Below are 25294 nucleotides of genomic sequence, written 5' to 3'. Positions count from 1 at the left end.
CATGCCTGGGCAACAAAGAAAGATTCCATCTCAAAAAAAAAAAAAAAAAAAAAAAAAAGCCTGGAATTTTCTAGGAATATTTGCCTTTGTATTTCCATCAGTGACCAGCATTCTGTCAGGAACATCCCACCCCATGGCTCCCAGATTTCATATCCAATTAGTGATGAGGCTAATTATCCTGATCTCGAATTTCCTCTACCTGCCCACCAGCTGACTTAAACCCCTATACTGTGGGCATGTACTCTTCACACTCTGAAATCTTAGGATTTAACTTCTCTTGCCTCCTAGAAAATGAACCACTTTGTTCATTCAGTTATTTACTCACTAATAATTTGTTGAAAGGCTTTGTTTTGTGGAGCATGAAGGATCTGACATAATAACTCCGACCACTGATGCTGGTGATCACAATATGTGCAGCTGATTAAAGTTTCTCATTTATACTACCTACTTCCCTGGTAAGAATTTCATTCCTTCAACCAATACTTTTCATTTGAAAACATCTCATTACGAAAGCCTTCAATCTTTTAGGCTTCTGCATCTTGCAAAACAAATAGGGTTCCAAAGAGCCTATCTTTTCAACACATCCTTGGTTTGAGCCTGGATGAAACAGTTATTACAGAATCAACCGGAGAGAAAAAAAGATCTTCATCTAACGCTAGTCTTTCTATTCTGCGAGGTGAAATCCTTTGACCTAGATTCTGTCCCTTGAAAGGCGAGTGACAGTAGGCGAGCCTATGAAAATTGGTTAAATCTTGATCTAAAAAGTTAAATTCATGAACCACCCTGATTTGATTACCCTGAAAATCTACCAGACAGAAAGTTCTCCCTTTTATCCACCTTCATTGTTACCTTCAGAGCAGCTCTCTCCATAGCAACTGAAAACTTTTCTGGCCTGAAATAATCCTCTCTAGCTCCCAGTGCACAGTCAAAGAATTTTAAAAACAGGGAACTCTGTGACTGTGAAATACTCTCCAGGATTTAAAAGGCTGTGGAGCTCCAGATAAAGAATCATTTATCTTTCTTCTGAAGGTAAGCACTGGGGTTAGAAATGGTTGCATCATCCTCTGTCACTTTTAAATTGCTAACATAACAACCTGAAAATGTTGTTGTTGTTGTTTTTAACTCATAAAAGTAATCCCAGTACCTTCGTTACTAGCCCACAGTCATTTACCAGCTCATCTCTGGGCCAGGATCTGACATGAGATGCTGTTAACATTTTAGATGCCTCAAGCCATCAACAGAAAGATAATTTTTTTTTCCAGGAAGTTGATTGGCTCTAAAGTCATCCCCCACTCCTTTAGTCACCACTGAGTGAGTGCGTGTGTCATGTTCTTGAGGTCTTGAAATTCTATTTTTCTAAGATGCTTCCTACTCTAGAATCTCAACTCTTAATAAACTGAAAAAACAGACCTGCGTTTTCTGAACATTACTATTTTCTTCTAATACTTTTCCTTGTCTAACCCCTCCCTTTTTTTTTTTTTTTTTTTTGAGATGGACTCTTGCTCTGTCACCCAGGCTGGAGTGCAGTGGCACGATCTCGGCTCACTGCAACCCCCACCTCCCAGGTTCAAGTGATTCTTCTGCCTCAGCGTCCTGAGTAGCTGGGACTACAGGCATGCACCACCACACCCGGCTGACTTTTGTATTTTTAGTAGAGACGGGGTGTCACCATATTGGCCAGGTTGGTCTCGAACGCCTAACCTCATGATCCGCCCGCCTCAGCCTCCCAAAGTGCTGGGATTACAGGTGTGAGCCACTGCGCCTGGCCTAAAACTTTTAAACTCAACATCATGTTGGTCATTTAGTAGAATTTATTGCCTCTTTTTATTTAGGGGTGAGGACCACAAATCACTTGGAGTTCTTTATAATGGGATAAACATAAGGTGTTTCCCAACCTGGGTCCTATAGCTTGTACCACCTGTTGGAAAATGGAGAAGCTTATTCTTCCTAATATGTGACACTATGTTTAGGGAGAGGCAATCTAACAAGCTTTTTGGCTGCCTGTGCAGTTTGAAAGTCTACAGCCATGGAACTTTCCTGCCATTTGGGGTTAGAAATTACCTACAGACCGCCTGTTGTGTAGAAACAGCTTGTCATTGCAAATCAGCTTAGCCACCCAATTAATGAATCCTTTCAAACATGTTGCAGGCACAATAATTGAGGCTTTATTTTTCCCCTTTACCACAGAAATTCCTTTGGTTACAAGTTTACCCCGTACACGGCAACATACTTATCTCCATCCAAGACAGACTCAAGGTGGAGGAAGCGTGGAAATGTGCTTCCAGACAAAACTTTCAATATCCTGGGTGCCATTGTTTCTTCTACTCAGCCGTGTTTTTTCTACTGAGACAGACAAACTCTCAGCCCAGGACAGCAGAGGCCGTGGGAGTTCAGGCCAACTGGCAGACCTGCTACAGGTTCTCTCTGCTGGTGACCACCCACCCCACAACCACTCAAGAAGCCTCATCAAAACATTGTTGGAGAAAACTGGGTGCCCACGGAGGAGAAACGGAATGCAAGGAGATTGCCATCTGGTTAGTGAAATAGAATGGGGTCAGGTATCAGGGCATGTCCAAAAGAAAGCAATGGATCCTATAGGGATTTATTTCAGTAATGTGAAATCACAGGCTAATCTTCCAATATGCAATTGGGAAATGCATTCTGGCAAAATAATTTCCATATCTGGGATACAGCAAATCATTCAGCGTTCTATGTATAGCACCTAGGGACATTTTTGTTGTTGAAAGGATGATGTTTATGTAAGGCTTTCTAGAATCCTTCTGCATATATAGAGGTATTTATTTGTGAGCGTGAACTTTTAGTCCTCTTTTCTTTTTTGATTGACTAATCTTTTTTTAAAGCCTTCAGTGCACTTGCATGTGACTAGTTTTAGATGCTATTTGTTTGCTGGAGCATAATGTGATCTGATATTTGTCCAAAATTGGATTTTTGAGTACTTTTTCCTGGCATGGTATTTTCTAATATTATGCATGGTGGGTAGTTAATGATTGGATAATCATCTTAACAATGAGGAATCTGAGCTGGGGAGACAGATGCTGCAGGTGGAGCTGAAGTTGCACCCATGGCTCCTGAGGCCTGAATCACAGCCTGATCTTAGCCTACAAAGTGAATCTCAACCCTGACTGGAATCAGCTGCGTAGGTTTCCCAGCATACCCATGTTTGGGCTTCAACCTCTGGAGACTGAGATTTTACTTGTCTAGGATAGAACTTTTTAAAGTCTCTCCAGGTCACTATTTTATTTTATTTTATTTATTTTTTATTTTATTATTTTATTTGAGACAGAGTCTCGCCCTGTTGCCCAGGCTGGAGTGCAATGGCATGATCTTGGCATACTGCAACCTCCGCCTCCCGAGTTCAAGTGATTCTCCTGCCTCAGCCTCCCAAGTACCTAGGATTACAGACATCCACCACCACACTCGGCTAATTTTTTGCATCTTTAGTAGAGATAGGGTTTCACTATGTTGGCCAGGCTGGTCTCAAACTCCTGACCTCTTGATCTGCCCGCCTCCACCTCCCAAAGTGCTGGGATGACAGGTGTGAGCCGCGGTGCCCAGACTCCAGGTCACTTTAATATGATGTCAGCGGTGGCTGAGACTCTCTTCATTAGGAAGGGTGGGGTAGGATGGAAGGAGGTGAGAACTCATGTGTTTAAATGACTACAAAAGAAAAAATGAAACCTGCTCCATCCCATTCCTGACCCATGAGATTTTTTAGGATGAACCTATAAATGCATAAATGAAAGCATATATAAATAAGTAAAACAAAAGCTAACTGTCTCCAAAATACATTTTGGCAGACTTTCTCAATCATGCATAGCTCTGAGGTGAGGGAGGGAGGGGAGGGGAATATTTTCTGACCAAGTGTTTTGTTTTTTCGTAACAGAAGAGGTCTTGCTCATAGAGAATTTTTCTCTGCTTTGTGTGAGCAATAAATAATTCAGTAATTATTAAAATACCCAATGGTTCCCAGAGGAAATGTGTTATAATAGGCAACTCATCTGTGATGACATTAATATATATAGATAGCAACACAAGACGTCCCACTGGAAATAACCAGAAGTCATCTCTTATTCATGTCCTCTGAGGATTCGCTTCAGGGGAATGTTCTCCTTTAATGACGTGAAGTGCCTTATTAAGGCTGCTTGAATAGTAGTTTTGCTGGGAGGAAGGTAAATATGCAAAATTGTTCTCCATTTTCAGGGCTGGGGGAAGGATTGTTGAGCACTTATTGTTTTCTGTGACAGTATCAGGACTTTAGCTAATTTGGTCTCCATTTGAATCAGTTCCATTCCTAGGACTTGAAACACCATCTTTAATAGCTTCACCCTCCTTCTCTGTGAAAGAAATGCAGGTGAAGCAGAAGTGAGTCTCAGCTTTACCTGCTCAGAAGCCTTCAGTTCACCCCAGTCACCCACCAGGAAGGAACTTAGGAAATGTCTCCCATCATTCATGAAAAGAGAGAGGAAACAGAGTCCTCTGGATTTCACAAACACCCCGGTTCTGGCGTAAACCACAGGGCTTCGGCTTGTGGCCGAGTCTGTTCTGTCATTTGAGGACTTTGTCTGCTGACAGGAAGGGTTCATGCTACAAATTCTGTGGTAAAAAGAGAGGTTAAGGGGGTTTGTTCATATCCCTAAATGTCTGAATAAAGAGGGAAGTAGGTATCTTGGATTTGTTGGGAGGAAAAATGCTTCCAATTTTAGGTCTGTATAAGAAGTGAAATTTTTAAAAAGTCAATCTGAAGTATCTGAGAGCACTGCACATTTAAAATAAATTCAGTCACGCTGCAGTCTTTGAAAATGAATAGTTCTGGGCTGATCCTGGCTTTTTCTTTCTTTAATGAGAATGGTTAGAATATAGTTTTAATGAACTTCATGAGGGGTTAAATAACTCCAAAAACAATACATTCCTCTTCAATAACTATGAGAACCATAACCCTACACAGGTTTCTGAGAGGAAAAGAGCCCTTTTCTGGCACCTTCTAGTGTTGAGACATGTGGAGCCTCAGCTTCCTCACCCGGAAGGCTGGGATCATGAGCCCCTCCTCAGGGAGGTCTGTGAGGACCACATGGACAAACCCATGTTCCTCAGGGGTCAGATGTCTGTGAGGGTCACATGGTTGTGTATATGCCCCTGAGGGAGATACCTGTGAAAATCACGTGGACATATGTGTGCTCCCCAGGGAGATCTCTGCAAGGATCACATGGACACATATGTTCTCAGGGAACAAATCTCTGAGTCACGTCTGAGTCATGTATCACATCCCAGGATGATCTCTGTTGATCTCATTGACACGTGCTCCTCAGGGAGATCTCTGTGGGGATCTCATGGACATATATGTTCCCCTTAGGAATCAGATTTCTGTGAGGATCTCATGGACATATATGTTCTACTTAGGAATCAGATCTCTGTGGGGGATCTCATGGATATGCATGTTCTCCTTAGGAATCAGATCTCTATGAGAATCTCATGGATACATACGCAGAAAGTCAGATATAGGAGCTCAAGTTCCTTCTGTTCCCTGTATCTCATGGCAATGTCTGATTTCTCCTTTTCCAGAGACACTAGAGCAGTGCCATTCCTCAGAATCTCCCACCCGCCTGTGCCCTAGGCCCCCCTCCACTGTCCTACATTCTGAGGATTTTAAACCAAGTTCTCCAGGCGATTCTTAGACACATTCAAAGCAGAGAACCACTGCTTTAAGGGTCTCCATTTAATTCACACCTAGCCCTAGCCCCTGACTCTCTTGTCATAACTGTCATGGAATAAAGTGTGGAAAACACCCAGCTTTGTCTTATTATCTAACAATTTGATCTGAACTCTTCTCAGTTAAAAACTTTTTGTCAGTCAGAAGACCCACTAAATCTAGTACAGACCCTAAAGAGCCAGTACCTGCCATCAGCAACATCCTTCTAGCTCTTTGTCAGGAAAAAAAGAAATACACTTTCTCTCTTATATTTACAGTCAATTATTAGCCACCGCCCCATCCACCACCCCCCTGCAAAAAAAAAAAAAAAAAAAAAGACCTTATAGAACTAAGAACTTAAAAGAAGACAGTCTCTTTTAAGTTCTTAGATTTCTATAATATAAGATTTACCCATTACTCAAAATCAAATGTTAAATACCTTTCAGTCTAAAACCCTAGAGTTTATCCTGGAGGCCTGACAGCTGTCTTATTGATGTAGGAGAAGATAGCTACCATGTTGCTTTTTGTCCACTGAGTCCCTCACCTGGTGAAGATCATAAGCAAAGTTGAATTTCAAGGTTGGGGAAGGCCATGTGATGCGGCGACAGGGTGTGGTGGACCATTACTACCAAGTATCCTAGTAGCCTGTTTAGCTTGTAAGGGGAGCCTCTCCTTGCATTTTAATCAGTCTTTTCCCAAAGTTTATTTCCTTATAAAGTCATTAAAACAAATTCCCAGAATCTCTGAGGTTTTTTTCCCCTCCTTAAACCTTATTCCCCCACCTGACAAGATTAAAAGGAAAATCAATGGATTATTCCTGAATGAGTCCATTATTCTTAAACAAAGAATTGCTTCACCAGAGAAGGCAGCCTTGGACAGATACTGATGCCTGTGGGGTGGCAGTATTTGCAACATTTTGCTAAACATCCTCTCCCAAACACAACTGAGCCAACTTCTAAAAACATTAACAACAAAACAAATCTAGTGGTGATGAACTGAAAATTCCAGCTCTGTCCTCATCCAACAGTCCCAGTAGTGTGCTTTTCGTCATATCTATGTCCAGGGGAGGAATTCTTATTTTATGTTAGCTTTTCTGAGGCTTCCACCTGTATTCTTTCCTCAAGCCACCGCCTTCTGTATTAAAATACATTCTTCAAGATTCAAATATTATAAATGGGAGAAAGGTTTCCAGCCCATGGTCATTTGATTCACAATTAAGCTTTAGTGTAGCAGGCCTCAAAAAATCAAAGCAAATGTGACACAACACCTGTGCATTCAAGGTTACCAAAATCTCTGTTCAGACAAAAGATGCTTCTACAACTGTTTCAAGCTTCCCAAAGCTAGAAACCAATTGTACCTTCCATATTGTATACCTTTTATACACAGTTCTGGAATGCCTACCCACACGATTACATGCGGACCCTGCTCTCTGCTGTTCCGTGCCATGGATTCCAATTCCAACCCTGGAAAGGTACATGGCAAAGACATTGAGGAAGAGTGATGCATGGACAGGAGTCTCCGCATCTCAGATGGGTTGAAATGTGGCCACATGTTCTGTCATGTGCTCATACACCAAGCCTTGCCACATGGTTGTGGTCTCATGGCCTCATGAGCGTGCTACTCCTTGCATTGTAGACATAGACACTCTTCTTACTACCTACCCAGCCCCATCAAACAACCTGAGCAGCACTTGAAAGTATAACATAAACTCATTCCATGCTCTGGTTGTACCATATCCTTGTTCTTATTGATGTTAGGCTTGGACCAATCTCTTAGCCACCTAACTGACCTCTACTCCCATCAAATAGGAGGGAGAGAAAATTACTGGTTGAGGGGTTGCCCATCAAGTACGTCAATGGGTCCACAGCCTGTGTTCTCCATGGCACAAAAGGAAGGAATAAAAGAATGGGTCCTGTTCTTGGAAGAGCAGGAATTGTGACTAACAGTGCTCTCCACCATTAGCTGTGTAGCTTTGGGCAAGTTTCTTACCACTTTAGTCTTGGTTTTCACATATTCTATGGGTAAACTTTTCTCATGAAGAAAGATGTAACTCATATGTTCTTTGTAATATCCTTGCATACTGTACACAAATGTATGCATTAATTCGTTGTGCATTAAATAATTGAGTAATTGGTCTTCTAGTTGCTTTATATTATAAAAATCAAATATTTAGAAATATTTGGTGGCTTATTACATAGGCCGGAGACATTTTGTTTCTCACACTTAAAATAATAAAATAGGTTTCTTATTACTAAAAAATTCATTACTTTGGGCATTTTTCAGAACCAATGAGATTATACAGCAAGGCATAACTGAATGTAAAAGGTACTCTGCACATTGCTGGGCACATGGCTACCAGCAAATTGTAGTTAATGGTACCAATAGTTTAGTTTCAGGAGGTTATTTGGTACAGAGAATAGCTTTATTACACTTTTATTTCAATGGATTCGCCTTTTGGGTCTTGGTGTCAGCCTTGCCATCAGCTACCAAGGTGTGGACTTTTCTTCTGGGTTACTTAGGGAACAGAAAATGGATGCCGAGGTTTTAGAAGTGGAGCCTAATATCCACATTGAGAGTTGGTCTTAGTGGAACCCCTGGGTCCCCTCTGTTTGAGTACTTGACCCCCTGCAGTTGGGTTCAGGAGGGATTAAAGTCTGTGTGGTTTTATGAAGAATGTGATTATGCTTTGATTTGGAGATGGATGACATTTGTTTCTTCCTGACTCAGATGATTACATAGCAGATGCTACACAGTGGGTTGTACAGCAGACCTGAAATTAGAACCCCCAAAACTTCCACTTCAAAGAAGACTAGATTAAAATATATTGTAGTACAATATCCCCACCATGGCACAAATCTGTCTGGGAGTCAGGACAGGCGTTTCTCAATGCTTTCACTCTGTGGCTGTGTCCTGGGGCTGCTTCTCAGATCCTGTGAGAATTCTCAGGAGTTCCCCCACTGTCTCTGAAGAAAGGCAGCTTCCCTCTTGCTGAGAAAGCTTCTGGTCCACGATTCCTGTGTCTTTTTCTCACTGTCCCACAACACTTATCCAAATCCCTTATGCCACATAAACTTCTCAGATTGCAGGAGCTGGGCATGTGCTTGTGGTTTGTGAAACCAATAAGGCAGCACAGTGCAGGGGAGGAAAGACTTTTCCTCTAACGTCTTAAATTCTGTAGCTGGGGCTTGTGAACTAAATGGACAAAAGATGGATTAACAGGAGAAAAAGCACACACATTTTATTTGATGTTAATATTTTTATGTGGAATAGGGGCATCATAAAGAAAGTGAAAACTCCAAAGAAGTGGTTAGACCCAGGGGGTTATAAATCATTTAAACAAAGAGTAATAAATTGTGGGGATCTGACAAGAGTAAGAAAAAAAGTGAATTTGGACTAGAGATGGTAAATTGTGGGAAAGTGACTAGGAAATATATATGTGAAACCAAATTTTTTTTTTTAACAATTATACCAATGGAGGATTATTTTAGCAAGGTTCGTTTGTATAGGTTCATCTCAGCATTAACTCCCCATCTCCAGTGATAAGAACGTTCTCCTCTTCCTGATACAGCAAGGATACCTTTCTCATGGGAAACTTATGCCCCACTTTTAGATAGTAAGGGGCAGGGAGGAGAATCCTCCCCGTGCCTGCTATTTCTCAGTTGCCTTCAGCTCAAAATAATCAATATGCTATGGTGGCATATTTTGGGGCAGTATGTTCTGATTCCCTTCAACAAAATCATTTTTGGCAATTTCCCTAAATAGGCTAGAAGAGGGGCAGATGGAAGTCATTTGTAAAATTTTTACACCTCTTAAGTGCCAGATATCGTGCTATATGCTGAGGATAGAACTATGCAAAAAGCAGACAAAATCTACTCTTTATGGACCACTGGTTCTCATAGAGAAGAGAGAGAATAAACAAGTAAACAAAGCAATTTTACAATACGAGTGCTATGAAGAAAAATTTTTAAATGATGTATTCCAGAATTGTGCTGTCCAGCACAGTAATCACTAGCCTGCATGTAACTGTTGGGCGCTTGATTCGTGGCTCATCCAAACTGAGATGTGCTAGTAAGCATAAAATGCACACCAGTTTTCAAAGACTGTTCAAGAAGAAAAATATAAAATATCTTTAATTTTAAAAATTTAGATTACACGGTGAAATAATTTAATCTTGGTACATAAGGTTAAAATATTACAAAAGTTACTTTTAGCTGTTTCTTTTTACTTTTTAAAATCTTGCTGCTAAAGAACTTCAAATGACATATGTGACTCATATTTGCGGTGTGACTTGTATTTCTATCAGATAGTTCTGTACTAGGGAACGCAGGTTGGGAATCTTTAGGAAGGTGTTGTGAGAGGGTGACATTTTAGCCTGAAACCTGAAGAATGAGGGGAACAAGGAGACCTGGAAGATTGTGGGAAAGAACTTGGTGAAATTGACATAAAATCACAGGGGCAGAAGTTAAGTGAGGTGCTGGACTAAGGCTAAGAGAAGGAAGGGTAGAGTAGACAGGAGCCAGAACAAAAAGAAGATTGCCAGGAGTTTGGATTTTGTTCTAAAAGCAAATGGGCATCACTTTAAAAGCCAAAGAATAATCTGTTTTACACAGGCAACAGGTCAACAACTTGTGGCCACCCTAGTTGGAGTCAGGAATTACTCTTAGTGGAAAAAGAGGGTTCCATGGAAGGGCATCATTGTTATATGGGAGTCCAACTCTTTGAATCTGGCTATTGATCCTGCCTGCTTTTCCTTTCTATTTATAAAATGATAAGTAGCAAAGACCCTGGTGGTCATTAGTGTTCTGGAACTATTTGCTAAGTTTTGTTTCTCTTGTTGCTGTCATTGTTTTCTTCCACAGTGCTTTGAACCAGATGCACTATTACTAATAGCTGGAGGAAATTTTGAAGATCAGCTTAGAGAAGAAGTAGTCCAGAGAGTTTCTCTTCTCCTTCTCTATTACATTATTCATCAGGAAGAGATCTGTTCTTCAAAGCTCAACATGAGTAATAAAGAGTATAAATTTTACCTACACAGCCTACTGAGCCTCAGGCAGGATGAAGACTCCTCTTTCCTTTCACAGAATGAGACAGAAGATATCTTGGCTTTCACCAGGCAGTACTTTGACACTTCTCAAAGCCAGGTAAGAAGGCAAAATGGCTAACTGGTTCTGCTACTGAGATACAGTCCTAGAGCCTTATTGTTTGTTCCTTATTTATTTCAAAGACATTCAAGAACTTCTAAGGGAGGTAAGTATTTGTGGGTTTTGGTTATGAGATGTTAAATGACATAATTTAAAATTCAGGTCCAAAAGAGGAAATGTAATGACTAATTGGAAGAGGAGTTTTTGCCAGAAGTTGGGTGGGTGGACAGGCACTCCAGGTGAAACGGCAGCTGTCTTCTCCTGAGTCCCTCTGAGTACTCAAATCAGTGTGACCCCAAGGCATTTTGACCAATTTCCAAGGACTGAGCTGTAGTGGTGGAGAGCAATGTTTCTTTTTGCCTTGCCTTCTGGCTGGGAAAGGAGAAGGCAGAGACATTTTGAAAGAGATAAATTATCATTAGTTCTTTCACTGAAGAAGCAGCTTGCAAAAAGCATTACTCATGGTTGCCAGCCCTAGATGGTATCCCTTTGTGGCTTTTGACTTGTACTGCCTGTGTAGAGGGTCTATTCAAATACCTCTCCTCTCTCCCAGCTCCCACCTGGTCTCCGTTGCCTTCATTACTGTTCTAGCAAAACTGGCCTTTCAGTTAGGTTTTTGCTTTCTGGTTTGCAGTGAGAAATCTCAGCAGATAAAGTTCTCTGAACATAAGGTTTATTTAAGTCACTTTTTTTTTTTAAAGAATTAATTAAGAAGCCATTACTACATTTTGAAGAGTATGGGGAAATCATTTTTTTCTTGAATTATTCATAAACATGTATTGACAAATTTAGTTCTTGCTCTCAATTCTGGCATTCTGCAGCTTAACAACCAGCAAACATATCCTCCAATTTTCTGTAAATATGTTTAATTTCTTTTATTGGCAGAGCAAATGGAGAAGCTGTTTGCTAAGGACTTTGTGAATATCACATCCGTAGCTCTAATCCTATTAATTTCAAAATTTGAACATATTTTTATTCCTATTTTCATTTTAGGAAAAGGGATTCCTAGGCCCAGTGCAGTGGTTCATACCTGTAATCCCAACACTTTGGGAGGCTGAGGCAAGAGGATCACTTGAGGCCACAAGTTTGAGATCAGCCTAGGCAACATAGCAAGACCTTGTCTCTACAAAAATAGAATTTAAAAAATTAGCTGGATGTGGTGGCATGAGCTGGTAGTCCAGCTACTCAGGAGGCTAAGGTGGGAGGATAGCTTGTGCCTAGGAGTTTAAGGTTACAATGAGCTATGACTGTGTCACTATACTCTACCCTGGGCAACAGAATGGGACCCTATCTCTAAAAGGAAAAAAAAAAAAAGAAGGAAAAAAAAAAAAAAGAAAAGAAAAAGGGGTTCTTTTACAGAACTGTTTTCTACTTAAACCAGGAGTCATGCCTACATATAATTTCTTCAGTGCAACATCTATATAATCCAAGTTTGATTCAAATTGACTGCTAAGATTTTAATCCTACCCATTAATGCCTTTTGATGGAGACGAAATGGAAACAGCACTTAAAAGGTGGTGTGGTGTGTATTTCCAGGTTTCTGGTTATCCTACACATACTGCGAATACCCAGGTTTCTGAGTATTTCTGAGATCAAACAGCCCCAGAACAGAATAAATCAGTAGTACATCTAGAACTCCTTTTTCCAGCTAGTTTCAGTCATTAAGGGTTGAACACCCTTTGTCATTAAGACTTGAACACCTGCTGAGTCATAAACCTTTGCTAGGCCTCAGACTTGTGAACACCTGGATGACATCACTGTCTCTAGTTCCTGTGAAGGGTCCGTGAGCTCATTCAACTGGGCTAGGATTCTCTAGGAAGTCAATCAGTTCAGACTTTGCAGGAGGCTTTTGGCACTTCACCACATCAGCTGTTCTTTCTCACTAGATGGCGTGAGGTCAGATGAGGTTTTGGCTCACCAGGCCCATCATTACTTGAATCTCCAGGTCTTGGTCTGCACGGTACCCAGCTTCCACAGATCAAGTCACTAATGGCTGCTCCAAGTGGGCCTCAGCCAGATCCCCAAGAGAATCAACTTGATACCCTAATCCAGGCAAGCTCCCCAAATGGCTCAGAAAGCAACATCTCTCCATTCCTTCAATCTCTTTTGTCCAAACCTGTCTGTGTTTTATCTTCCTGACTCAATCTCTCAATGTTCCCACCTCTTGAATTCTCTCCACTGTTGGCTGATTCCATGGTAAATGAACAGGAATCTCTCCCTAGTGTTCCCGTAGCCCTGCCTACTGCATGGAGGCCAGGTGTTCATGCAAAGGACTTCAGGGATTGGAACAATGGTTGGAATTCTCTTTTATCCTCAATGGTGTTTTGAGACCGTTGTTCTTTCACAACCTGCATGAAACATTCATGCTTCTTTGAGGTTCAAACTCTGTTATTTCAACTTGTTCTTTTCACCCATGGAACTTCTGGCTACTTGTCCAAATTTATCAAAATTTTGGTAACTGACTCTTAGCCTTCCACTCTGCTCTGGACCATGGTTATAAATATGCTCCTGCCAAGCTCTTCAATTACAGACTTTAAAAAAAAAATAAGCTCAATGGGCACTTTTTCTCCTTGTCCTAAGTCATTAGAATGCAACCTTGACATGATAACCTTCCCTTGATCTCTCTTTTGATGAATTTATTTTCTCTTTCACTTCGTATGAAATGGGTTTAGTACAGCGCCTGGTACATTGTAGGCACTCAAATGTCTAAATGGGAATATGAATGGGATATAAAGCAAAATTAGTGCTTCTAAGATGCTTATAATTTAATGGAGGAAAATTGATATACACATTTAAAAAGGTCCAATGTCCTCTGGGAGTTCAAAGAACATGGACAGTGTGCTAGGTCTGATGTGCAATGAGCACACATTGACCTTGGGACCAGAGGCAGATGAGAAGTAGAGGGGCCCTGTGATGACACAAGGCAGCAGAGCCTGTGTGAAGTCAGGGTAGGGAATGTCGGCTGGAAAATCATTCTCCTGCAGGTTGCACTGAAAGCCAGGAGAGAGTAACAACCCACCGGTTTTAAGGATGTTAAACAATAAGAGCAGGAGATCCCCTTGGAGAAAACACATCTTTAAGAGGATAGTGAGGCTGGGTGTGGTGACTCAAGCACTTGACACTTTGGGAGGCCAAGGCAGGTGGATCACCTGAGGTCAGGAGTTTGAGATCAGCCTGGCCAACATGGTGAAACCGTATCTCTGCTAAAAATATAAAAATTAGCCAGACGTGGTGGCAGGCACCACCTGTAATCCCAGCTACTTGGAAGACTGAGGCAGCAGAATTGTTTGAACCTGGGAGGCGGAGGTTGCAGTGAGCCAAGATTGTGCCACCGCACTCCAGCCTGGGCAACAAGAGCTAAACTCGGTCTCAAAAAAAAAAAAAGAAAAAATGAAAAAGAGGATAGTGAGAAAGGCTGCATAAATAAGGACTAGTGGGATGAGAGTTAGAAAATTCAGTGCCATAATAGATAAACACGTAATTTCCAAATTGAGTTGTATCTGAGACAGGAGAAAGATGATAGTCATATTCCTCCAAATGATTCCATTTTCTTTTAGACAAACTATTCCTTATCTTTTTGTGGGGGGGGGGGATATTTCAGAGATGTTCGAATCAAAATGACTTCAGAAGTTACAGTTTTCTCTTTATTTTGTATCTGATTTCAGTGTATGGAAACCAAAACACTGCAGAAAAAATCTGGAATAGTGAGCAGTGAAGGTGCTAATGAAAATACACTTCCTCAGTTGGCAGCCACGATCATTACTTTGTCCCTTCAGGGTGTTTGTCTGGGACAAGGAAACTTGCCTTCCCCAGACTACTTTACGGAGTATATTTTCAGTTCCTTGAATCGTACGCATACCCTCCGCCTATCAGGTAAGGATGTTTTCACGAATTTAACTTCCAGGTCACACCTGCTAAGTAAACTATGCCAAAAACAAAGGCCGAAGCTCTTGATGACTGAATTCGTTCAGGTATGTTTAAATACGATTTTTATTGAGTCATAAAGCCACACAGCTTAGGTGGCCTTTCAAGGCAAGTGTGCGATGAAAGGTATGTGGTGATGAGGCAAAAGCATGGACTTCGTCTATTTCTAAGTGATTGGAGTTGTGGATGTAGAGGGAGGCGGAGATTTTATGATCTGCCATAAATGCTAACTGAATAGTTTATTTGGGATGTAATACTGGGCCAGGCCTAACAAACTGTCATGTAGAATGAAAGAATAGTATTCCAAATTGTGCAAGACATTTGGCAGCAGTTTCCTTGCAATCAGGAAAGTCATTTAATTTCAGACAGAAGTAATGTGAAATAGCCATTCTTGCTGCATTCGTGACTACCTGGTTTTGGGGGCTCCAGGATGAAATGGGATGTCAGAACTGGAATTAGAATGTGTGTTTTGCACATTTCTTTGTACTTGACAAGGCAGTAAAAATGAAATGGCTGATTCTTAAAATATACATCAAAACGCCCCTGAGATGGATTTTTTGTTGTTGTTGTTGTTTTTAGAGACAGGGTCTCATTCTGTTGCCCAGGCTCAAGTGCAGTGGTGGGACCATAGTTCACTGTAACCTCCCACTCCTGAGCAAGCCTCCCACTTCAGCCTCCTGAGTAGCTGAAACTACAGGTGTGTGTCACCATGCGCAGCTAGTTTTCTTATTTTTTGTAGAGACAGGAGTCTCACTATATTGTCCAGGCTGATCTCTGATTCCTGGCCTCAAGTGATCTGCCTGCCTTGGCCCTCTAAAGTGCTGGGACTACAGGAGTGTGCTACTGTGCCCAGTTGGATTTTTTTTTTAAGCACCTCATTATCACGAGTAAAAAATTGATAACGATTCCTTAATATCATAAAAAATTCAGGCTGGGTGCAGTGGCTCACGCCTGTAATCCCAGCACTTTGGAGGCTGAGGCGAGTGGATCACTTGAGGTCAGGAGTTCGAGACCAGCCTGGCCAACATGATGAAACCTCCATCTCTACTAAAAACACATACAAAAAATTAGCCAGGTGTGGTAGCACGTGCCTGTAGTCCCAGTTACTCCAGAGGCAGAGGCTGGAGAATTGCTTGAACCCAGGAGGCAGAGGTTGCACTGAGTCGAGATTGAGCCACTGCACTCCAGCCTGCAAGACAGAGCGAGACTCCATCTCAAAAAAAAAAAAAAAAATTTCAATCACTGTTCATATTTTCATAATTTTAAAAAAATTATTTTTATTGAATTATGATCAAAATAAAGTCCATAAAATGCAAATTGTTGGTATATCCCTTAGGTTTCTTTTATGCATGTCACACTTCTTCCATCTTTTCTATTTTGTTGCGAGTGTTTTTGGTTGAAAACAAAGGGGGTTGATTTCCATCTGGAGTTTGCTGATTGCGTCCTAGTCATCTATCACGCATTTCTATTCACTGTGTTTCTTGCGTAGGGGCTGTTATATGTAGAGACTTGATAAGGTTGCTTAGCTGTTTTATGTTAGTACCTTCCATTAGAAAGCATATAGCATCTGGTCATCTCTTTTTCAGAAGTTATAAGCTATTGATGATAGTTGCCTAGACTGATTAATTATTTAGGGCTTATAAAATGGTGATCTTCTAATTCTCATTTCTTCCTGTCTAGTGTAATAATCTTATAATAGAAAAACTTCCTCTCCTCACTACTTCATTTTATTGAGATTCTTAAGGGTAGTTAAATATAAATTCTTGACACTTTAATTTGGCCATGCATTCTTCAAAAGAGAACAATTCGCTTTTAAAAATATTAATTTCCCTCCCATAGATTGTGGGCATTTGTTGTTATGTTTATACCTATGCCTTTCACATTCTTTTTGCTCTCTTAAATGAGGTCCTCTTTCATCTATCTTCTAGTTGATCTTTGTTTGTGTGTGTGTGTATATACATATATATGTTTCTAATTTTTATAGGTTAATTTTATAACCTGATTCATGATTATTTTTGTATTGATTTTTAGGAGTTTCAGATATTTAATTTCTCTAAATACATACAGTTTTGCCTATTTTTATTTCCAATTCTCATGCTTTTATTTACTTTCTCATCTAATTGCATTGGTTAATAATCTCAATATAATGTTAAATAGTAGTGGGGATGATCTGCATCCTTATTGTGTTTCTGACTTTGAAAGAGAAGCCTGTAATATTTTCTCATTAAGTTTAGAGAACAAATGAGAAAAATATATTTATAGAGTCTTTCATATTAACCCACATTTTTACATCTCCAGTGCTGGTCATTTCTTTCAGTGGACTTAATCAAAATGGGAACTTTACCCAAGTGGTAAATTTGAGTCATTTCTTTTCAGCCTAAAGAACTTCATTTTGTATTTCTTACAAGGCAAGTCTGCTAGCAATAAATTTTCTCATTCATCGTATATATGCGAATGGCTTTTTTTAAACCTTCAATTTGAAGGATTATTTTGCTAGACATAAAATTCTTGATCTTTTTTTCTTTTTCTTTTTTCAAATTTTTGTGGGTACATAGTAGGTGTATGTCTTTATGGGGTACATGAAATGTTTTGCTACAGGCATGCAATGTGTGATAATGACATCATAGAGAATGGCGTATCCATCCCTTCAAGCATTTATTGTTTGTGTTACCAACAGTCCAATTATATTCTTAGTTATTTTAATATTAATATTTACAATCAAGTTATTATTGACTATAGTTACCATGTTGTGCTATCAAATAACAGGTCTTATTCTTTCTAATTAATTTTGTTCTGCCCATTAACTGGCCCCCTCCCCCAAGTACATTTCCCAACCTCTGGAAACCATCTTTCTATTCTCTATGTCCATGAGTTGAATTGTTTTGATTTTTAGATCCCACAAATAAGTGAGAACATGCAATGTTTGTCTTTCTCTGCTTGGCTTAACATAGTGATCTCCAGTTTCATCCATGTTGTTGCAAATGACTTGATCCCATTCTTTTTTTATGGCTGAATGATATTCCACTGTGTATATGTACCAAATTTTCTTTATCCATTCATCTGTTGATGGACACTTAAGTTGCTTCCAGATCTTAGGTATCATGAACAGTGCTGCAACAAATGTGGGAGTGCAGATATCTCTTCAATATACTAAATTCTTTCTTTTGGGGATATACCCAGCAGTGGGATTCTTGGTCATATGATCATCATGGTCATTCAGTATGATACTAGCTGTGGGTCTAATGTATCTAGTTTTTATTATGTTGAGATATGTTCCTTCTATACCCCATTTTTTACAGTTTTTATCATGAAAGGATGTTGAATTTCATCAAATGGTTTTTCAGTATCAATTGAAATGATCGTATGATTTTTGTTCTTTATTTTGTTAATGTGATGTATTACGTTGACTGATTTTCATATGTTGAACCAACCTTGCATCCTAGCTAGGGGATAAATCCCACTTAGTCATTATGAATGATCTTTTTAATGGATTGTTGAATTCAATTTGCTAGTATTTTGTTGAGGATTTTTGCATCAATATTCATCAGAGATATTGGCCTGCCCCTCCCCTCCCCTCTCCTTCCCTTCCCTTCCTGGTGTGTCTTTGTCTGGTTTGGGTATTAGAGCAATACTGGCCTCATGGAATGAGTTCAGAAGTATTCCCTCCTCTTCTATTTTTTGGAATAGTTTGAATAGAATTGGTATTAGTTCTTCTTAAATGTTTGGTAGAATTCAGCAGTGAAGCTACTGTGTCCTGGGCTTTCCTTTACAGGGAGACTTTTTATTATGGCTTTAATCTCATCACTTGTTATTGGACTGTTCAGGTTTTGGATTTCTTCCTGGTTTAATCATGGTAGGTTGTATGTGTCTAGGAATTTGTTCGTATCTTCTAGATTTTTCCAATGTATTGGCATATGGTTACTCATAGTAGCCATTAATGGTCTTTTGAATTTCTGCAGTATCAGTTATAATGTCTCTTTTTTCATCTCTGATTTTATTTATTTGGATCTTCTCTCTTATTTTCTTAGTCTGCCGAAAGGCTTGTCAATGTTCTTTAACTTTTCACGAAACCAACTTTTTGTTTCATTGATCTTTTGTATTGTTTTCTTCATTTCAAATTCATTTACTTCTGCTCTGATCTTTTTTATTTCTTTGCTTCTACTAATTTTAGGTTTGGCTTGCTCTTGCTGCTCTAGTTCTTTAAGATGCATTGTTAGATTGTTAATTTGAAATCTTTCGTCTTTTTCAATGTAGGCACTTATAGCTATAAACTTTCCTCTTAATACCACTTTTGTTGTATCTCATAGGTTTTGGTATGTTGTGTTTCCATTATCATTTGTTTCAAGACATTTTTCTATTTCTTTGTTAATTTATTCATTGACCCATTGGTCATTCAGGAGCATATTGCTTAATTTCCATATATTTGCATAGTTTTCAAAAATTCCTCCTGTTTTTGATTTCTAGTTTTATTCCATTGTGGTCAGAGAAGATGCTTGATATTATTTCAATTTTTAAAAAATACTTTGAGACTTGTTTTGTGACCTAATATATGGTCTGTCCTTGAGAATGACCCATGTGCTGAAGAGAAGAATGTGCATTCTGCAGCCATTGGATGAAATGTTCTGTAAATATATATTAGATCCATTTGGTCATATAGTGCAGATTAAGTTTAATGTTACTTTGTTGATTTTCTGTCTGGAAGATCTGTCTAATGCTGACAGTGGGGTGTTGAAGTCTCCAGCTGTTATTGTACTGTGGCCTATGTCTCTCTGTAGCTCTAATAATATTTGCTTTATATATCTGGGTGCCCCAGTGTTGGGTGCATATATATTTAAAATAATTAAGTCCTCTTGCTGGATCGACACTTTTATCATTATATAGTGACTTTTCTCCCTTCTTACAGTCTTTGTCTTGAAATCTATTTTGTCTGGTATAAGGATAGTGACTCCTGCTTTTTTTTTTTTTTTTTTTGGTTTCCATTGGCATGGAATATCTTTTTCCATCCCTTTATTTTTAGTCTATATGTGTATTTATAGGTGAAGTGTGTTTCTTATAGGCAATAGATCAATGGGTCTTATTTTTTTTAATCCATTCTGCCAGTCTATATCTTTTGATTGGAGAGTTTAGTTCATTTACATTCAATGTTATTATTGGTAAGGGAGGACTCACTCCTGCCATTTTGTTATTTGTTTTCTGGTCATTTTCTTTCCTTCCTTTCTTCCTTTAGTGAAGGTGATTTTCCCTGGTTATATGATTTAGTTTCTTGCTTTTAGGTTTTGTGTAACCATGGTATGTTTTCTGTTTGAAGTTACCATGAGATTTGCAAATACTATCCTATAATCCATTATTTTAAACTTACAGAAACTTAGCACTGTTTGTATAAACAAAAACCAAGAAAAAAGAAAATTAATAAAAACTCTACACCTTAATTTTGTCCCCCAACTTTTAAACTTTTTGTTGTTTATATCACATTGTGCTGTCTATGTCTTGAAGAGTTGTTATAGTTATTGCATTTCATTGATTTATCATTTAGTCTTTCTACTTAGGATAGGAGTAGTTTACACAACAGTTACAGTGTTATAGTATTCTGGGTTTTTCTGTGTACTTACTAGTGAGTTTTGTACCTTCAGGTGATTATTATTATTCATTAACATCCATTTCTTTCTGATTGAAATAGTCCCTTAAGCATTTCTTATAGGACCGGTCTAGAATTAATAAAATTCCCCAGCTTTTGCTTGTCTAGGAAAATCTTTATTTCTCCTTCATGTTTAAAGAATATTTTCACAGGATATACTATTCTAGGGTAACAGTTTTCTTCCTTCAGCACTTTAAATATGTTATGCCACTATCTCCTGGCCTGTAAGACTTCCACTGAAAAGTCTGCTGTCAGACATATTGGAGTTCCGTTGTACATTTGTTCCTTTTCTCCTGCTTTTAGGATCCTTTCTTTATCTTTGATCTTTGGTAGTTTGCTTATTAAATGCCTTGAGGTAGTCGTCTTTGGGTCAGATCTGCTTGCTGTTCTATAACCTTCTTGTACTTGGATATTGATGTCTTTCTTTAGGGTTGGAAAGTTCTCTGTTATTATCCCTTTGAATAAACTGTCTAACCCTATCTCTCTCCCTATCTCCTCTTTGAGGTCAATAACTCAGATATTCCCCTCTGAGGCTATTTCCTAGATTCAGTAGTTGTGCTTTTTTTTTTTTTTTATTCTTCTGTCTTCTTGGACTGTGTATTTTCAAATAGCCTGTCTGCAAGCTTACTATTTTTTTCTTCCACTTGATCAGTTCTGCTATTAAGACTCTGATGAATTCTTCAGTATGCCAGTTACACTTTTTAGCTCCAGAATTTTTAAAATTATTTTTTAACTATTTAATATTTTAAAATATTTTATTTTAAATTATTGGATTCTTTTAAATTATTTCTATCTTTGTTAAATTTATCTGAATTCTGAGTTCCTTCTCTGTGTTACCTTAAATTTCATTGAGTTTCCTCAAAACAGCCATTTTGAATACTCTATCTGAAAAGTCACATATCTCTGTTTCTCCAGAATTGTTCCCTGGTGCCTTATTTAATTCATTTGGTGAAGTAATTTTTTCCTGGAATATCTTGATACTTGTAGATATTTGTTTGTGTCTGGGCATTGAAGAGTTAGGTGTTTATTGTAGTCATCACTGTCTGGATTTGTCTGTATCCACTGTTCTTGGGAAGGCTTTCCAGATAGTCCGAAGGACTTAGGTGTATGATCTATGCTGTATCTGCTTTAGGATACAGATCTGCTGTATCTGCACCCCAAACCCTGTAACACTGTAGTTCTTGCAGACTCATACAGGTATCACCCTGATGGTCCTGGACAAGATCCTGGAGAATTCTTTGGATTACCGGGCACAGACTCTTGTTCTCTTCCCTTTCTAAGCAAATGGAGTCTCTCACTCTCTGTTCTGAGCCACCTGAAACTGAGAGTGGACTGACACAAGCACCACTGTGCCCACCACCACTATGACCACACTGGGTCAGCACAGCACTGGGTCTCACCCAAGGCCCACTGTAACCACTCCCTGGCTATGTTTGCTCAAGGCCTTGGGACTCTACAATCAGCAGGTGGTGAAGCCAGCCAGGTTTGTGCTCCACTCTTCAGAGTTACAAGTTACCCCAGTTCCCCGGCAAGGTCCAGAGGTGCCATACAGGAGCCAGGATCTAGAGTCAAAAACCTTAGAAGTCTACCTGGTGTTCTACTGTATTGCAGCTGAACTGGCACTCAAATCACAAGACGTAGTCCTTCTTACTTTTCCCTCAGCTTTACGAAGGCAGAAGAGCCTTACCCTGTGGCCAACACCACCGCAGGTCCATGGGGAGGGCTGCCAGACTACCACCAATGTTCCCTTAAGGCCCAAGGGCTCTTGAATCAACTTCTGGTGAATGCTGCCTGGCCCTTGGACTTATGCTTCAAGTCAGTGGACTCCCCTAGGCCCAGGACAGGTCCAGAAATCCCATCCAAGAGCCAAGTCCTGGAATCTGGGACTGCCCCCCTCGCTCTAAGAGTCTGTTTGGTGCTCTAACACACTGTGGCTCAGCTGATACCTGAAGACAGCAAATCTCAGAGCCTCACCCAAGGCACTTGACATAGTACTTGAGTATCACTGCTGGTTGTTTAAGGTCCAAGTGCTCTTCAGTTAGCAAGTGACAAATCCTGCCAGGACTGGGTCCTTCCCTTCAAAGAAGCAGGTTCCTTTCTGGCCCAGGGAATGTTTAGAAATATTGTCTGAGAGCTAGGACCCGAAAACAGGACCTTGCAACTCTAGCAACTCTAACCACAGCCCCATCCTGCTGCTGTGGCTGAGCTGGTATCCAAGATGCAATACAGAGTCCTCCCCACTCTTTCCTCTCCTTTCCTTATGTGGGAGTAAGAAGTCTCTTTTGGGATGATAGCTGTGCAGCCTGGGGTTAGGAAAGGGATAATGCCAGCATTGTCCTGGCTGGTGTCTCTGTAGGTCATGTGCCGCACTCCCCAAGTCCAGTGTCTCTGGGTCCAGTACAGAACTAGGACTCATGTAAAAGTTGCCGTCTTTGTGGCCTAGACTGCCTTTCAAGTTTATTAGCACCCCAGAGCACTTTAGCCTGAGGTGGCAAGGCTTGTGGGGGAAGTCAGGTTCTAACTGCTAAGATCAGGGGTTCCCCTCTGGCTATGGCTGGTTTAAATGCTTCCTCCATAGGCGGATGTCAGCTGAGTTTGGTCCTGTTTTCCTTTCTGCTATAACAGGACAGCATTGAGTTCAATGCCTCACAATTTCTGTGCCCTCCCACTGTCAGTGCCCAGAGATGCTCTCTGCACCACACTGCTGCTGCCAGAGATGCAAGACTGTTTTTTCTACCTCTTCAGTGCCTGTTTCAGTAATATGAAGTTAAAACCAGACACTATGAGGGCTCACCTGAATTTTAGTTTTTATGAAGGTGCTTTTCTTGTGTAAATGTTTGTTAAATTGGTGTCCTTGTGGGGAGGTGATTGGTGGAGCCTTCTATTCTGCCATCTTGCTCTGTCTCCTCCAGTTTTTTTCTTTAGCTCTTTGAAGATATCATTTCACTACCTTCTGGTCCCCATTATTTAGATGGGAAGTCAGCCATTAACTGTAGTCATGTTCCCATGTAGGTGATGAGTCATTTTCTTTTGCTGCTTTCAAGATTTTATCTTCTGTTGTAGTTGTTGATTTTTGTTTTTGTTTTTGTTTTTTTTGAGATGGATTCTCACTCTGTTGCCGAGGTTAGAAGTGCAGTGGTGCCATTTCAGCTCACTGCAACCTCCACCCACTGGGTTCAAGCGATTCTCTTGCCTCGGCTTCCTGAGTAGCTTGGATTACAGGTGCCTGCCACCAAGCTTGGTTAATTTTTGTATTTTTTTTTTTTTCAGTAGAGAGGGGGTTTCACCATGTTGGCCTGGCTGGTCTTGAACTCCTGATCTCAGGTGATCCACCCGCCTCAGCCTCCCAAAGTGCTGGGATCACAGGCCTGAGCCACCAGGCCAGGACTCAAGATTTTGTCTTTGACTTTCAGCAGTTTGACTGTAATGTATCTGGGTGTGAATCTTTTTGTATTTATCTTACTTGGTGTTTGATATGCTTCTTGAGCATGTATGTTCAGGCTTTTATATCAGATTTTGAAAGTTTTGGCCATTATTTCCTCCAATATTTTTTCTAATCCTTTCTCTTTCTCCTTTCTCTGACTGTCAATATGTATACATTGGTACACTTGCTCTTGTTACAGGTATCTGACACTTGTTCTTTTTCTTTCTGTTCTTTAGAATGAATTATTTCTGTTAATCTATACTCATGTTCAGTGATTTGTTTCTTCTGCCCTCTCAAATATGCTGTTGAGTTCCTCTAGTAAACTTTTTGTTTCACTTATTGTCTCAATATTCTTCAACTCCAGAATTTTCATTTGGACGTTTATATAATTTAGATTTCCTTATTAAAAATTGCTATTAATTGATTTATTATTGTCAAACTTTCCTTTAATTCTTTAAATATAATTTCCTTTAGTTCCTTAAACATAATAGCTCCTTCAAAGTCTGTATTTGCTAGTTCCAACATCTGGAAATACTGAGATGTATTTATTGACTGCTTTTTATTCCTATCACTGTTGATAACATTTAGGAAAATTCCATTTTAATCATAAGTAAGAAGATGTATAAATCCATATAAATTTACTATTATATTTATTTCTTCTTTGTACAAATTATTTTTTAAAAGCCTAGAGCTATACTGAGGGAAACTAATCTGCGATCTTTAAACTGACTGCCATACTATAGTTGCATTAGAAAACAAGATCTAGTTTGTTTCTAGAATCTTTTATCCCTTTCACGACTTTTCTCTCTTTTGCATATACACTTAAAAGGAAAACAATTTGATTGACTTGACTAAAGTAATAATTAATCTACGATGGATGTATAATGCCTCCAGGGAATAATTTCCTAAGGATAAGGCCAGTTTCATCTTTAATTTACATTTTTATAGAAAAAGAAAATACTTGACTCAATGGAAGGCATTTTCTTTTTTTTTTTTTTTTTTTTTTTTTTTTTGAGACGGAGTCTCGCTCTGTCGCCCAGGCTGGAGTGCAGTGGCCGGATCTCAGCTCACTGCAAGCTCTGCCATGGAAGGCATTTTCATTGGTGGAAATGTCCATTCCATCATCTCTAGGGCTTAAAAATGATAAGAATTCTTTGTAAGGGAATATCTATGCTGTAGCTATGTGACATTGTGACTATTCTGAACTTATCTATTCTATGTGACACCAGATTTTATATGAAATTTCTAGAACTCGACCAACTCCTCAACACTCTCTGGACCAGAAGTACTTGTATCAAAAAGGATAAAATCCATCAACTTCAAAGGAAACAAAACAGCATAATAACCCCTGATCAGGACTATTCTAATTTCTCTTCATCCATGGACGAAGAGTCTGAGGATGGCCCAATTTCCTGGGATCAGGTATTGCCATTGTTTCTCTTATGCAAGTATTTGCTACTGTC

At 39.6% G+C, this 25294-nt stretch overlaps 1 protein-coding gene across 4 annotated transcripts in view; it reads left to right on the top strand.

The window, feature by feature from the left end:
• Positions 1–888: 888 nt before the first annotated feature.
• LOC105488233 (solute carrier family 39 member 12) overlaps positions 889–25294 on the top strand; it is an 80940-nt gene continuing 56534 nt past the window's right edge. For all 4 annotated transcript variants that reach the window (XM_011752107.2, XM_011752106.2, XM_024794878.2 and 1 more), the window contains exons 1-5: positions 889–1029; positions 2188–2534; positions 10567–10848; positions 14514–14721; positions 25081–25253. In XM_011752107.2, the coding sequence (XP_011750409.2) occupies positions 2274–2534; positions 10567–10848; positions 14514–14721; positions 25081–25253 (924 nt within the window). In that variant the 5' untranslated portion in view covers positions 889–1029; positions 2188–2273. The remainder of the gene's footprint in view (positions 1030–2187; positions 2535–10566; positions 10849–14513; positions 14722–25080; positions 25254–25294) is intronic.

This window comes from Macaca nemestrina, chromosome 9 (assembly GCF_043159975.1).
Source record: "Macaca nemestrina isolate mMacNem1 chromosome 9, mMacNem.hap1, whole genome shotgun sequence".
Taxonomy (NCBI): Eukaryota; Metazoa; Chordata; class Mammalia; order Primates; family Cercopithecidae; genus Macaca; species Macaca nemestrina.
The sequence above is the reverse complement of the archived record's forward strand: the minus strand, read 5'-3'. Positions and strand labels throughout refer to the sequence as shown.